The sequence below is a fragment of the Monodelphis domestica genome, chromosome 4, assembly GCF_027887165.1.
Source record: "Monodelphis domestica isolate mMonDom1 chromosome 4, mMonDom1.pri, whole genome shotgun sequence".
Lineage (NCBI taxonomy): Eukaryota > Metazoa > Chordata > Mammalia > Didelphimorphia > Didelphidae > Monodelphis > Monodelphis domestica.
This window is the reverse complement of record NC_077230.1, coordinates 179,720,285-179,736,456: the sequence shown is the minus strand read 5'-3', so window position 1 is coordinate 179,736,456 and position 16,172 is coordinate 179,720,285. Positions and strand designations below refer to the sequence as shown.

Below are 16,172 nucleotides of genomic sequence, written 5' to 3'. Positions count from 1 at the left end.
AATCAAAAGTATTTCAGTATCCTATAAACAAAAAGCATCAGCATTCTATCTCATTGGGGGAAATTACTGAATTACTCTAAAATTAGAAGTAAATTTGATAGTTTTTCAGAAGTAGCCACAGCCTCATTCTAAAAATTGTCTCAAGATTTTTGATGAAATGGCTCATGTAGAGAATTCCAGTTTCTCTAGGAGAGCAAAATAAGACTGAGTAACTGAACAAGTAACTACGGTAAAGGTGCTTAACTTTTGATGACTTGTGTGTATGTGTGTGTCTGGTGTTGCAGTGAGGAATGTATATACTCTCTATAGTCTAAGGCTAAAAGTAACCTGGACACAATTTCTCTCCTGGGGGTTTCATAGCTTCTATGAAGAGATCATAGAATTATTTTCTTTACTGCTTGCCACCTTATGTTTCCAAACAGGGGACCTTTCAGTCAGTAAAAACCCAACAAGAAATGCACCATTCAGTAGGTTAACAAATAAATCAGTTTCCTCGTAGGTTCTCTCTCTCTCTACCCCCTCCTCCCCCCCAATAGTTGCTTATGGCTTCAGGACTAAGAGTTCCTGGTTTTGAATTTTTAAAGATAAAATCACTGGTTTACTGATAAATCAAAGAAAGTTGGAAATTGGAATAGGGTACACAGACTTGCAAATAGAAATAGGGAAAAGAAAGAACACTTAAATTTGACTTATTTTACTTCAAGGCTTTTTTCATTAAATGATGAAAATATTCTATACTATAGTTCCTAAATCTTTCTGAAATCTTGCATTATTTTCTTTGTTATTAAACACAATATTAGCAATTTGTTATTTTGATGTATTGAGGAAATGGTTTTTAACTTGATCTGGAAGAAATTTTTGTTGTTTAAAAAAAAGATACACGCAGTCCATTCTCCAACTTCAATTGTAATTGAAAACGAATGTAAAAGTAGCCAGGTAATAAGCAAATGATAGCTATATAGGCATAGACAATTTAAACTTTGTATCTCTTTACAGACAATTGGATTAGACAAATTACCCAACAAGATTGTATAAATTGAATTTTATCTTTCATCGCCTTTTAGAAACCTTTATGATGACTGATTATTACATTAAGAATATATTTACTTTGATTTATTATCTACAAAAGTTGCCAACATTTCAGACAGTGACATTGTAACAATAGATTTCTATATAAATTTCTGTACAGTCTTCTAAAAACACAACAAATTAAAAATCCATAATCATAAACTCCCACCTATTACATTTTTTGTTACTTTTCTTGTCTATAATTTAGACAGTTTGAAAAGATTGAAGCGTGTTGCCAGGCAACTAGCTCCTGAGGCATAACGAATCTCCTTCAGCATCCCAGTCCATTCTTTTTTATCATCTTCGTACCTGTTTAAGAGAGAGGTGGGATTGAAATCAGTTAATATGTGTTTGAAACTGACTTGTTTTCAAGGTTTGTTATTTTACTAGCAACAGTTAGTAGGTGTATATCCTTACCCAAATAACCTTACAGGAGGTCATATGCCCACTTGAGTGACTTATTATTGTTTCCTGAAATGCTTGAATTAAAAGTTTTAAGCTTGAGCATTATCCATTGCTACTGTATCCCAACTGTTTTTTCTTTTCTTTTTAAAATTATGAACTCAAAATATCAATATGAACATTTCTAAATACAGGGAACAGAAAAAAACACCTCACTAGTATATGAAACATATGTGAACCTGTTGCTACTGTACCTAGTTTGAAAAATCAGCTAGCAAGCATTTATTAAACATCTATGTTCCGGGCACTGTGCTGTATACTTAGATGCAAAAAAATGCAATAAACGAAACAGTCCCAACTGTTAAGCTTTAATAGGTAGGTAAAGACTTGCGACAGATAAATGGTAAGCCAAGTAACCAATTTATCCAATAACTGAATTAAGAATTGTTATGTGAGTTAAGGTTTTCATCTGGACTGGTGGTTTCATCTTAGTAATGTACTCTTGGCATGGAAACTCACTCCTCAGATGCATATTGATTGGCATTGTACCTAACACCAGTACCAGTTTCTTAGAGAATTGCCTGGGGCAAGAGGTTAGGGGACTTGAATGCATAGATTGTATGTAGCAGGGGCAGGACTTGATCTCAGGTCTCTGAATTTCAAGATTCGCCCTCTAGCTACTAAAGTTAATGGGTCTAAATCATCTTAGTAACTTTTTCAATTCCACTTTCATCCTGCTCATATGATCATAGTTGAAAATTTATTTGCCCTATTTTGCTTAAAATTGTTTTTGACTATTATTTGAAGATTTTCTGAATTTTTGAACTTGCTAGCAGTTTAGAACTGGTCTTTGTCTAAAAGTGCTTCCTAAGCTAAAGATGTGAAATTATAATGGTGCAAAGTTAGCCAGGATCCACACAAGACATGTGTCAGTAGATTTAATTTCTTTAATGTTTCAAAAACTAATTCCCAGATGGCAATAGGACCATAAGGAAAATCTTTATGCCATATCATAAATAATTCCTTCCCCTTTATGCAAGCAAAACGTTGTGCCCAGTGTTCTCTATAGATGGCTTTAAACAATTAACCATTGGACGCCAGTGGACAGTTTATTATTGACATACTGAAAGATTGTATAGAACCTGGGGCAACAAATTAACTTAAGGGATACTTTTAATACTTGAAGGGAAATGTGAACATATTTAAGCAATAGGAAGTTTAAGGTTAAATGAGGCCTAAGTAATTAGTTTCCAATTAGGTTGTTTTCTATCTGTGGCTGATAAAATATGGTAAATCTTTTCTAACCAATTTCAAGACAAAACAAGGAGGTGGAAGTTTTTGATTCAAGATTGTGGAGAAATTACAGTATTTTCAGTAGCAAGGTTTAGAACGTAATGCTGCATTTTCCTCTGCTTTAATCATTATAAACTTAGGCATTTCAGTCAGCTTGAGGGGATATCCATTGGCATTACTAGTCTTATGATAAAAAATCTGCTGTCCCAAACATATTTCAGAAAGGTCCTGTTTGCTCTTTTATTCATTTAAAAAATATGTAGTTTTTATATAGTGAGTGGTCTCATTTTATTCCTTGCCCTATGCTTGAACAGTGTTTATCCTTTTGGTATTCTTTTTGCTCAGTCTTCATACTTTCTCTATGATGTTCAAGGTTCCTTGGCCTTTTATTTCCCTGATCCTGGTGGGGATCATTGTATGTGGCATGAGTTTTAAGATAATTCATCTTCCCTCCATTCTGCATTTTTTTTACAATATCATCAATGGGAATGTACCCTCAGTTACCTGATCACTTTTCCAAAGCCCCCTTCCAATCCTCTTATTATCTTTCTCCTGCCTCCTGTACTATTCTATCTCATACCCCTTGCTAATTGCAGTCTTTTTCCTCTTCTGAATATCTCCAAGTATCACTCTCCTTTCCTGAAAGCTTCATATTTTGGTCAACCCTCCCTGTCTTCTTGACCTTTTAAGAAACCCCCTAGCAGGATCATCAGCTGCAACCCATTCTTATGCATGATGACAATAGAGTCATAAGGAAAACTCAGAGCTCTCTTTTCTATAAATACACTTGGATTTGATCATCCACGCCTTTATTCTCTTCTTTTGTCTTTGTAGCGTCCCCAGAAATTAGTTTAATGTATAGTGGCAAAGAAGGTAGAATAGAAGGAAGTCTGAATCTTGTCTCAGTCATTTACTAGCAGTGTGACCATGGACATTCCACTTAAATCTCCTTCAGTTTCCTCATCTGTAAAGTGGGAATAATAATAGCACCTACCTCACAGGGTTGTTATGAGGACCAAATGTTAAAAATGCTTTGCAAACCTTAGAGTGCTATATAAATATTAGCAATTATTGTTATTTCTGCTTAAATCCATACCTCCCTCTAAGTTCCCTGTCTTTGCCAAAGCTTCCATCATTCTTCCAGTCACCTAGATTTGCAATTTAGGAATCATCTTCAGGTGTTCACTCTCCTTTCCTACCCCACTCCCCATATCTCAAACAGTTGGCAAATTTTATAATTCTACTTTCCCAATATATCTCTCACTGTTCCTTTTTTCTCCCCTAATGCCACAACCACCTTAGTTCAGACTCTTATCTTCTCTTGCTTGGAGTACTGCAATACTTCCTAACTGGCCTCCCTGCCTTCAGGCCATCTTCCGTTAAAGCCTCTAGAGAAGGGACCTGGTCAGACCCAGGCTTTAGAAACTCTATACTGCCTTTAGGATAAAATATACTTTTGTTTGCCTCAAATAACAACAATAATAGCTAGCATTTATAAGTACTTACTTTGTGCCAGGCACTGTGCTAAGCATTTTACAAATAACTCATTTGATCCTTGGAAGTAGGGACTATTATTATTCCCATTTTCCAAGAAACTGGCATTTTAAATGCCTTCATAATCTGATCCTGGCCTACATTTCCATGCTGATTTCACAGTATTCTTCCATAGTTCAGCACTGTGGCCTCACTATGTAACATTCCATCTCCTTTCTCTGAAGCTGTCCCTCAATCCTAGAATGCTTTCCCATCTAACCTCTGCCCCAGAATCCCAAAGTTTCCTTCAAGGCTCAGCTCAAGCCATCTTCTCCAAAAGACTTTTCCTGATTGTTCGTACCTCTCTCACCTCCCTCTCCCCATGTATATTTATTTTGTATGTATCCTTTTTTATGAACATGTTCTAATCTCCTCATTAGAGTATGAGCACCATGAAGGCAGGGACCGTTTTATTTTGGTATTTGTATTCTCAGTGTCTGGAACATAACAGACATTTCAGAAACTCTTGTTGATTGATTGCATAGTTTGTCTTCTCCAAGAATATAAGAAACTCAGGCCTAGTCTTAGTTATTTAACTGTTAGCTTTCCAGTTTATCAAATTAAGCTAAATTCTATGCTGGCTTAAGTAAATAATATGTCCTCTCCTGCTATTTAAGCTCATGTTGTATCCTTACCAGCGCCCTCACTTATGTAACTCAACCTGAAAGGTAGTTCAAGCTCAGTACCTAATTGTAAGGCACCAGGATGTGGGAACTGAGGGGCCAGGCTTCCAAAAATGATAGCAATTCCTGAGACAATGTGTAGAAAGAACTAGTATTAGTTTTGAGTAACAAATCTCCTTTAACCTTCCAGGCAAAAAGATGGGGCACATCTAAAGGTAGAAGATTTGGTCAGACAGAATTTTGTAGCAGCATGGCAGTGACCTCATAAGGTTAAAATCTAAGTTATGCTAATCATGTCTCTGCTATTCCTGGTAGCACCAAAACCTCCTCTGAACTGTTTTCTGTTGTGGGGCACTTGTTCAGTCACTCACAGAATCATTACAGCAGACTCTAAGAAACTGATATGAAACTTTGAAATTGAAATGCCTAACTTTTCCCACAGAATTATTTCTTTATCAGGTACAGGCATGAAATGTGGCAAATTTAGTTGAGTAATATGAGAAAGCCAAATTTATAAAGAACCTAACATCCTATCTAAAAGCAAAATATCTTGCTATGGCATTTATAGACATCTATTTTTTTTTCCTTCTTTCAAATGTTTTTTCTTTTGGTTGACCAAATTTACTGCCTTCATTTAACTGAAATGTCCTTTAAATCAGATTCAGAATTTAATTCATGAAATACTCCAAAGGCCAAATATAGAATGCTTTTCAGTGACATAAAGAAAATTTCAAAGCAGTTGGCCTGGATTGGATTCCTGGCCCTGCCACGCATTGTATGACTTAAACCTTTGTAAACCTTAATTTTATTATCTATAAAATGTAGCAATAATGTCCTCACAGGATTGTTTTGAAAATTAAAAAAAAAGTAAAATATGTAACAAAGTATTTTGTAAAGCTTAATGTGCTCTATAAATGTCAACTGTCTGCTAAGCAATTTTAGACAGCATTAACTCAATTTTCTAAGGAGGTATTTTAAGACACCAACATCACAACTTATTGTCAGATTAGTGGCCCAAAGGTTTAATTTGGGCTCTGAGAGTATGTAGCTTACTACAAAGGAATAGTGTACTTGATGAGAAAATCTGTTCATTCTATCATATAAAAATTATTTCTTCTTTCATTAAAATTAGATGATTTAACACATGGTGAATGCTGCCAGAAAAATTTGAGTAAATAACTTACTTCCATATGTCATTGACTTCAGTGGGTGCAAATTCCTGGGACTCAAGTTGAATCATAGCAAACCCACCAATGGCATAAAGAGATCCAGCCATACTGACTAAACTGATAGAACTTCTTTCTTGGGGGAATTCAGGCATCACTTCCCACCTAAGCATCATTAAAAACAAAATCAATGTTAGCCAGAAGTCTAAAGCACACAGTAACTCATGAGCACTGCTAAGCCCTAACATACTCACTTATTGGTAGTAAGATCAAATGCTTCTACTGAAGCTGAAAGACCATCTTCCGTGACACCTCCTGCAATCACAATTTTGCCTTTATGGATTGCCACTCCAAACATGGAACGAGGAGTTTTCATGGGGGCCAAATCTTTCCAGTCTCCTTTTTTGGAGTTGTAAATAAATACTCTATTTGTACATTTTCTGTGAACATGAACACAAATGAGATTATTCAGTATCTTGGATTTAAAAAAAAGACAGCTGAAGAGTTGACCTTTTTGGTAGTTTTCATGTGAAATTCAGTATTTGCTAAGAGGATACAGACAAATATTTACAATGCTGCGATCCAAAATGTTCTTAATTTGTAAGCAGGTCACTTGGTCATCAGTTAAGAATAAGCCCTGACACTCTTGTATCTCCCTTGCTACTCCAGTAAAGTGATGATTGTGGAATGACCTTCCCAATTAAGGTCTCTTGGTTGTGTGCAGTGGAAATAATCATGTATCTGTTCTCTCCACAGGGGAGAATAGGGTTTTTTCTCAGGAAAACATTGTACACAGTAACAGCAATCTTGTGGAATGATCAACCGTGCTTGACTAGAACAATTCTGAGCGACTTAGGACAAGGAATGCTATCCATCTCCAGAGAAGGAACTGTTGGAGTCAGAGTGCTGATAAAATCATACAATTTTTCAATTGCTTATTTGGATTTTTGTTTAGGAGTTTTGGTTTATAAGATTACTCATAAAAATGAACAATATGGAAATATGTTTTGCATGATAATACATGCATAACCCAGATCGAATCGCCTGCCAGCAGTGGGAGGGGAAAAGGAAGGGAGTGAGTGAGAAAAGTTCAATTATATAACTTAGGAAAATTTGTGTGGAAACTTGTTATTATATGTGATTGGTAAAAAATCAAAATTTAAGAAATTTAAAAATAGAGTTTTTTTTTCAGGAAAACTGAAAAAAAAAAAGTTCAAGTTGGATATTGCTATATTTTCTGATTGTTCTTGCAAAGGAGCAGATTATCCAGATATCTCATTTAAGTGTACTCTATGTGTTGCATTCATGTGTTTTAAGTTTTTTTTATTTAACAAAAACCCTTACCTTCCATCTGAGACTCACTATTGTGGGTTGGTTCCAAGGCATAAGAACAGTAAGAGCTGGGCAAGGAGGGTTAAGTGACTTGCCCCGGGTCACATAGCTAGGAAATGTCTGAGGCTAGATTTGAACCTAGACCTCTTGTCTCTAGGCTTGGCTTTCAAACAACTGAACCACCTAGATGCCATAAATAACTTAGGAGAGGGCTATGATTTTTCTAGTTCTTTTTTTAAATGCTGACCAAAAAAATGATCTTATTCTCTGAAGTATGTCATTTGATGTTTTATAATTTTAGAAATCAATTATTAGACAATGCCATAGTACTTTAGTGAAACTGATTATACTTCAATGGAACCATGATTTCATTACAAGGACACCTCTTTTAAAACCTTCTGCTGACACTATAAATCTGATAATCATGAAATATAATTATGTTTGAAGACTCAAAATAAAAGTAATACAAATATACACATCTATGTGTACGTATATATCAACAGAAAGATGAATAGTGGGTATTGCATTAACTTATTAGTGCAAGAAATGATTTTAGAAGTGGAAGAAACCTTGGATAGAAATCATCTAGTCTACACCTCTCATTTTACAGATGAGGAAACTGAGGCCTAGAGATGTGACATAACTTTTTCAAAGAAAGAATCAGGATCAGAACCTAGGTCTTCTGACTAAAAATGCAATGCCTTTTTTACCATATTCATTTGCCATCAAAAATGCATAAGACCTGAAAAAGAGGTAGGTTAACCACTTATCAGAAATGAGACACAATCAGCACAAATGCTGACATGAAGCCCTTGTTATTTGACTGGAAAAGAATGGACAAGGTGCAGAATCTATCTGCATCAATCAGAGGGAGGATGCATACTGATATTAGATAATAGATTTGTTAAAGCATAGATTGACAAAATATGTTTTGTAACCAGGAGAATCTCATTTCCCCCCCACCCCCCACCCGCCCCAAACAAAGCTTTTCTTCTTTAGTTTTGCATAATCTTTGGGCTATATGATTCCAAATAAGCATTGCTGTTAAAACCTACCTAGGAAAATCACTTTCAACCTAAAAGTTCTAGAGATGATAGCAAAGATTTTAAATTTCTTCAAGTTTCATGAAAGTGACTAGTGTAATCTGTTATCTCCTTTTAGAAACTATCTCACTTCAAAGGACTTGCATTTGACATTTGTTAAGCAAGGCTATATTTTCCCCATAGTCTTAAGTATATCATGTCACAGTGACATGATCATTTCCTAAACACTAATGAATAGTAACCAAAGGAAGATATTTAAACTATTTGGCAAGCTTACAATGTTTTTGCAAGTCATGGTACTACATGCCTGCCACTTTTTCATTCAGTCTGTTATCAGAAAAATACTATAAGGAATAAGCGTTCCTAGTGGAGCTCATGATCTACTTTTCCCTTAAAGAAGTTAATTAGACCACTTAGCTGGTACTAAATAAGACATCACAATTCCAATAAATTGCATTTGTATGTGGATGGGATCTTTTGATAGGAGACAAAATGTTACTTTGAGACTTTTTAATGGAATGTTCTATGCACATTTGTCATCTTTGATGGATGATACAAAATGTTTCAGAGTAGTTGTCAGTACCAAAAAACAGGCACTGTTCCTTCCCCCTGAGGGGCAGTATGGTTTAAGAGTCAGGGGTTCAGCTGCTAGCTCTATTAGTTACTACCTTGCTAAGCTTGAGAAAACTGTCACCTTTCTAGACCTTGGTTTTCTTGTCTGTAAAATCAAAAGTGTTGGACTAGATAACCACTAAAATCCCTTTGGCATCTCATCCTATGACTCCACTTTTTTAAGAATACTAAATTGTGGACAAATGCCTGAATGCTATCTGGTGGTAATGAGTCAGTTTTTCTTCCCTTTTTTCCTTTTCTCATGATGCTGTAGTTCAAGTAGCTTCAAGATGCTTACAATTTGAGTCAGAATTCAAGTCAAAGTTAAACATGATATTAAGCCCTATTTTAATTTCCTGGGTCAAGCAAACCAGTAACTATAGATTTCTGATAGCTGGCCATTGGAATCAGTGGCATCACTGGTTAAAACAAAATCAAGCTGAAAAACATACTCATGGCTAAACTGAAAAAATATCTTGAATTATTATACTAAATTCTCATAATTGCACTTATTCCAGTCAAAAGTCCCCTGGCCTTTTGGTTACATGTTGGTGAGAGAATGTGATCTCTTAACAACATATAACCCAAATCAGCTGTATTAACAATATTTGAAACACTATATAGTCAAATCATTTATCTATAGTTATGTGGATAGTTAAATTCTGTTTTTTTAAAAGAACAACTAGACAGAAAACAGTTCAATATATCAGAGATTAAACATAGAGCATTCTAATTCATCATATAAAATCCTCTAATTATAACATGAAAGATTCAAATGGTGTTTTTACCCTTTTTTCCAGGATTTTATTAGGCTCAATTCAATTTACTTTAAAAATGTTACATTTTAATATAGTACCTCTACCAAAATATGCAGAGAATCTTAAATAATTTTTTAAAGATTCCCTTATATCTCTATTTACAAGTTCAGAAAATGTTTATTATTTTCTCAACATATCATTTTGAAATTTTGCCTTTCCAAGTAAGGACTTCCCAATTTGGAAATATAAAGTCAAAGCAAGAGAGGAAGATTATTCATACTTCTTACTGTATAACTTAATAAGCAATTTTAGAGTACTTACTTGTCATCTGTCTTTCCTCCTAGACAATATATCATTCCATTATGTGAAACAACATTATGACCGTAGACTTTGATAGGAAGCTTTTTTACTTCATTCCATTTTATAGCCCTATATAATTAGAAGGTGAGAGGATATATGTACTTTCATTAAATACAGGTTTTAAAAAATGAATGTATAATAGACAATAAATACTTGAATATTTTGTGAAAATGAATGGAATACCAACTTACACAGGATCAAAGCATAAAACTGAATCTAGCGAAGCCTCTGTCTGAAGATCTTTGCCAGCAACTACATAGATTTTGTCATCTGCTTCTCCCAGACCAAAGAGACACCTGGCTGACGGAAGAGGAGGAAGTCCAACCCATTCAGCTGCTACATTATCAAACTGGAAAAATAACAATAAGGTTATAAAGGTAGGTAATGAAAGTACTCAATTCAAGGCTATACATTTTACAGCACATTAAGACATTCAAAATTGTAAAAAAAAAAATTATACCCAAAATATAAAGGGAGAGCATTGTTTATGAATTATTAAAAAAACTTAGACATATTTAACTATAGTAACTAATATCAACAGGTTCATCTTTAGGACCCAAAGGAAACAAAATCTAACAGTATCACCAACCATATTTAAGGTTATCCTTTTCCTTTTCCAAATTTTAAAATTATACTTTGCTATTCTAGCATAAGAACATTTAGTTTATTTTAAAAATTGGACTAGACCTGTTGAACAAAGCTTTTCTACTAATGCAGATCTAACACTACTCTGTAATTTAAAATCTTACCATATTGCCTGGAGTCACTGGTTTGTTAATTGACTTACTAAGGCTTAGAAAGTCTGTATGTGTCAGAGGCAGGACAAAACTAGGTCTCAATCCATTTCTACCATGCTGCCCTTCATGGCATAGCAGAGAGAGCACTGGGTCTAGAGTCAGGAAAACCTGAGTTTAAATCTGACTTCAGACACTATCTGTGTTAACAAGTTACTGGGCAAGTTACTTAACCAATGTTAGCCTCTGTTTCCTTAACTGTATTCAGAAGGATCAAATGAAATATTAATTGTAAAGTGATTAATGTATTTCCTGGCCCATAGTTGGTGCTATATAAATGTTCCTTCCCTTTCTTCTCCTTCGAAGAAAGGAGAATAATTAGAAAATTATGGAGACATGAGATTATGAGAAATGCCTTAAGGGCATTAGTCTTAAGGGAAAGAAGTATTGAACTGCCTTAAAGGATATGAATGATCTCAGGCATCCAAGAGTCAAAGCACCATAAGCAGCACTTCTCAATTTTGAAAGATTTTTATCCTCCTGGCTATAATTAGCATTTCTCCTAAGCCAATATCCATGCCAGTTGTACCTATCGCTCAGTTCATTGGACAGCTGGAGAGTTAAGCAACAGTTTTTCGTTCCTTAGGTTTTGTGTTCACTTTTAACTTCATAAATGTTGTTTGTAGTTTTATTGATGTTGACTCATGTCAATCTCAGTTGGATTTAAATTTCTTAAAGACTTATCTTAAGTCATTTGAAATATTCCTTTCTGCTTTAAAAGGAAGTAACTTTTTCTGTTACAGCCACATCTACAATTCTAAATTACCTTCTCTATTCCTTTGCATAAAAGTGAATGATATTTAGTTCGGGTCAGAATCAAAATGAGGCAATCTTAGGATTTTGCTTTTTGTTTCATATAAAAAGCCATTTTTGAAAGAATAGAATGGTACTGTAAGGCTATTTTCCCTTTTGTATCCATTTATCAAAAGAATTAAATTCTAATTTTTGAATGGTATAAATCATTGCACTGTCACAACTGAGAGATAGGAAGATTGGGCTTAAAGACACATATCTCTGTCTCTCAGAATGCATATTTATGTTCTGATAAGTTAGCTCAATTGGTTATAGAGCATGATGCTACTGAATACTGGAACATGAATTCAATACTAATATGCACTGATGTGGCTCACATTTCACTTAGTAATTATGACATTTAGATTGTGATCAAAGGCCATTGAATTCTTAATTTTTGTATGCCTGGACCAAGGAGCCAGTATGGTAGAAAAAAAAAAGAATACTGAATATTTAGGGGGACACTGTTTTAGTTCAGTTATTTGACCTCCACCAAAATCTTAATATTTAGATCTTCACTTTTTTTAAATCTTCAGAATGAGGGGTTTGGACCTTATAATGTTGAAGGTCCTGTTCTTACAACTCTAAATTCTATGAATATGTAATTTTTATGCTTATATTTAATACATTTCTATAAAAACTCTACAACTAAAAAAATTACTGTTTATAATTTATATTTTAGGAGCTAATTTACTCCAAAACTGTTGTTTTAAACAAATATTAAAATAATAGAATGCAAAACTCCAAATTCTCAATCAAATAATCTAACTAGCAATACTAGTTTTAAGGAACAGTTTCAACCAAACCTTTCTTTAATTACAATCTGTTCTACCACATTTCCTTTTTGGACATAGAGTGGTGGTGGCTGGGAGTTAGAGATCATAGCTGAAATAGTTATTCATAACTGCTTTCAGCATGAAAAAGGTCATTAGGCTTTTAGAACTAAAAATTAGAATTGTTGATAGCAAAAAACAAAAGAGCAGGCAAAAAAAAAGAATATTAGAAACAGCCTAGAGTAGTGAACAAAAACTCTGGACTTCCCAGGTCTGGGGAGGATTTGGCTTAAATATTGCCTCATATACTTACTAGTTGTATCACTTAAACTCTCTGAAATTCAGTTTTCTCAGCTGTAAAACTAGGATTAAAAACAGTTGTAGTACATATCACCTAGCCATTGTTAAGTTCAAATGAAATAACTTCTGTAAAGAACTTTGCAAATGTCAAAGTAATAAGTGTTAAATATTTTCATTTTTATAATAAAGGAAAATTGTACAACCTCTAGATATTAAAACAAAATTAAGCATATTTTATGAAATAAAACTTTAGCTAAGTCAAGTATTTTTTTAATAATTACTCTATAGATATAATTATTCTTCATGATATAATGGTCTTTAATTTTGTTCTTGTTATTCAGTGAATTCATTAGATTCTTTTATGTATGATTATAACCTTAGTCATTGCATTTACTCATTCTAAAATTGATGTCATTGCTGAATTTAAAATTAGGGGTTAATTTTTTTTCTTTTTGTATTAAGGTACTAATGAGTATGGCTTAGAAATAAATATTTCATTTTACAATGAACTCAGGAAATATGGAATTCAAGAAAAGACATATAATATGTTTTTTAGGCATTTAAAAATAAATGACTATGACATTACATAATTACAATTAAAGCTAGTTTTTTATAAGCACTATGTCATTTTGGGATGTTATTCTGACACAGTTTGTCATTCCAACTCAAATGCCTATCCATTCTATGCCACAATTAGTCATAAGCTAAAAAACTCTTATGAGTTTATAAACTAGATTTGTGGTATCAGCAGGATTAAAGTTGATAAGCCACTGACTTATTTTAAAACTTAGTTATCTGCTTTGATCATATGTAAATACCTCTCCTCAAATCAAATACAATTCATATAAATCAGTGATTTTTTCAGTCACAAACTTCTCAAACTATATGTATATAAAACTGGAAAACTCTCTAGTTTCACAAATTAGGTTTTCAAATTGATACAGATAAAAATATTGAAGTGTTCAAACCCTTAGGAAATACTGTGATATTATAAAAATTAAGAATTCTAAGTATGCTTAATTAAAATGCATATGATTGATATTTTTTTCTATAATACATCATTACTTAAAACATGGAAAATATGTAAGCTAGACCTATTTATTTACAATGACATTCAATTTTGGCAATAACCATAACAAAAAAAATGGCTGAAATTTCATTTTTGTATAGATTTTCCAGACACCCCACAAAGTATTTAATAGAATCTAGGAGTGGTAGATGACCATCTGACCAATTAAACATATGAATTATTTAAATCACTTTTCTTTAAAAGAAAATGTTAACCAACCTTTCAGAAGTAAAATCATACCAGACTAAATTTAATTTTGCTAATAAGGATATATTTCAGTAGCATATTAAGAATGCTAACTAGATTAAAGAATCATACCCACCTTTCAGTTTATCAGTGTAACATATATAGCAAAATATCTAACTTCAGTTAATTTCAGTGTGTGGATAATACTGAAATTCCATTTAAATATTAATTCCATCCCCATTTCTTATGAAACTTTTTATGAGATGTCAGAAAAGAAACCATAATTATTAAAGCTTTCACCTCTCCTTGTTTCTGCCTACCTTTTAGTAAATACACTAAAGAACTCTTAAAGGATAGGAGGAACAATGACAAACAAGTAGTTTGAATAATCCACAAGTTGGATCATTAGCTCCTGAATAACTGAGCTCTCTCTGTATGCCACTAGTTTTACAGCAATAAAGAGGTTTCTACCTGAAAGAAGTATGACTGTAGAGGTTGATCCTTGTTTTCTTCATCTACATACAGTCCTCCTACAACATATACTTGATTTTGTTTGGAGACTATGCTGGAATGGTTCCTGGGAATCTGCTCAGCCAGTGCAGCCAGGTAGCATTCATTTTCTGTGGGATCATAAGCCACCGCTGCTGTATCATTAATCAAAAGAATGAGGTCTTTGACGAACATTCCATGCCTTGGAATGTCATTCAGGTACCCAGGAAGTAAATCTTCATCACCCACATCACCATTCACTTCACTGGCACCAGTCTTCTCTGTATTTTTGTTAGGCTCAGGGAGTTTTCCTGCAAAAGCATCTTTTAGAACTTTGATTTTTTTCTGAAGGTCAGGATTACTTTTAATTATATCATCTTTTTCAACATGATCTTTGAAATATTTTTCTGTCATAAGCCGAAAACGGATACAATCAAATACTTCTCCAAGATTTTTTACCCTATTTTCTTTGTCTGTTCGGATCCATTTCATCACTGCTTCAAACACTGCTTCTTCCTTTTCTACATTTAAGCTGTCATTTGAAATAACTGAAATCAGTTCCTGTGGGGAAAGTTGCATAAAGTCCTCTTCCTTGCAAATCTGTACAAAGCGGTCAGATACAAATTCACGAGCAGATATCGCAAGTCTTGGGCAGTCAAGAAGAAGACCTAATCTCAGGATGGCTAGACAGTTACCAGGAGCAAGTCTTTTCTGAAGATAGGAAACGCAGACAGTGAACACTGAGGGGATCTGAAAGCGGCTAGCCAAGGCAAAAATATCTTGCACATTTGTATCATTGAGATCAATACTGGCTGAATAAAGGTATTTGATGATTAAATCCAGTATGGCAGGGTCCACATTATCTAATACTACCTCCTTTTTTTTCTCCTCATCAATTTCAGATAAGAAATACTCACGGAAATAAGGGCTACAAGCTGACAAAATCAGTCGGTGGCAAGGAAGACTTTTGTCACCTGCTTTTAGGGTGCAATCGACGAATTTTTTCTCATCCAGGAGATCTTTTAGACCATCCTGAAGAAGGGTGGATTGGTAAAGCCGCAGTTCCTCTGCGAGTTCCCGCTGGGAATCCATTTTGTGTGTAACCTGGGTAAGGAAGGGGAAACTGAAGGCCGTAGCTCCGTGCAGCACACAGGTCTAGCTGTAAAAAAGGCAGATCAATGTGCTTTGCTTAGCTTGAAGCCTTTGCAATTTAATCCTGCAGCTAAATATAGATACCCACTCTCACAACTGGAATTTAGGATGGCTAGTTTAGAAAGAAGGGTTATTCTTGCAGCTGTTAAAGATTGAAAGAAGCAACTGGAACTTTTAGTCACTAAGGAAACAGCCCTGAAACAAGACCTTTAAATTAAGTAGAAGGACAAAGTATATAAAGTATTAGCAAATAGATATATAGGGAAAAGAAGAAAAACTATCTACATATGAGGGTATTATAAAAATGAGTCACTCTTCAAAAATGTGTTTACCAGGGAAACTGGCTAGCCCTTTGAATTAATGATGTATCAGTCAAAGGAGAATGAGATATGTCTTTATCAGTGAGCTACTTTAAACTCTGATCTCA

General features: G+C 34.1%; 1 protein-coding gene across 1 annotated transcript; it reads right to left on the bottom strand.

Moving 5' to 3' along the window:
* Positions 1-890: 890 nt before the first annotated feature.
* KLHL41 (kelch like family member 41) lies at positions 891-16,125 on the bottom strand. The gene is made up of 6 exons (XM_001375490.4): positions 14,576-16,125; positions 10,382-10,539; positions 10,152-10,259; positions 6,340-6,525; positions 6,104-6,250; positions 891-1,377 (listed from the first exon to the last, which is right to left on the bottom strand). Exons 1-6 carry the CDS (start codon positions 15,683-15,685, stop codon positions 1,266-1,268), a joined length of 1,821 nt encoding a protein of 606 aa, XP_001375527.1. The 5' UTR covers positions 15,686-16,125; the 3' UTR covers positions 891-1,265.
* Positions 16,126-16,172: the final 47 nt, after the last annotated feature.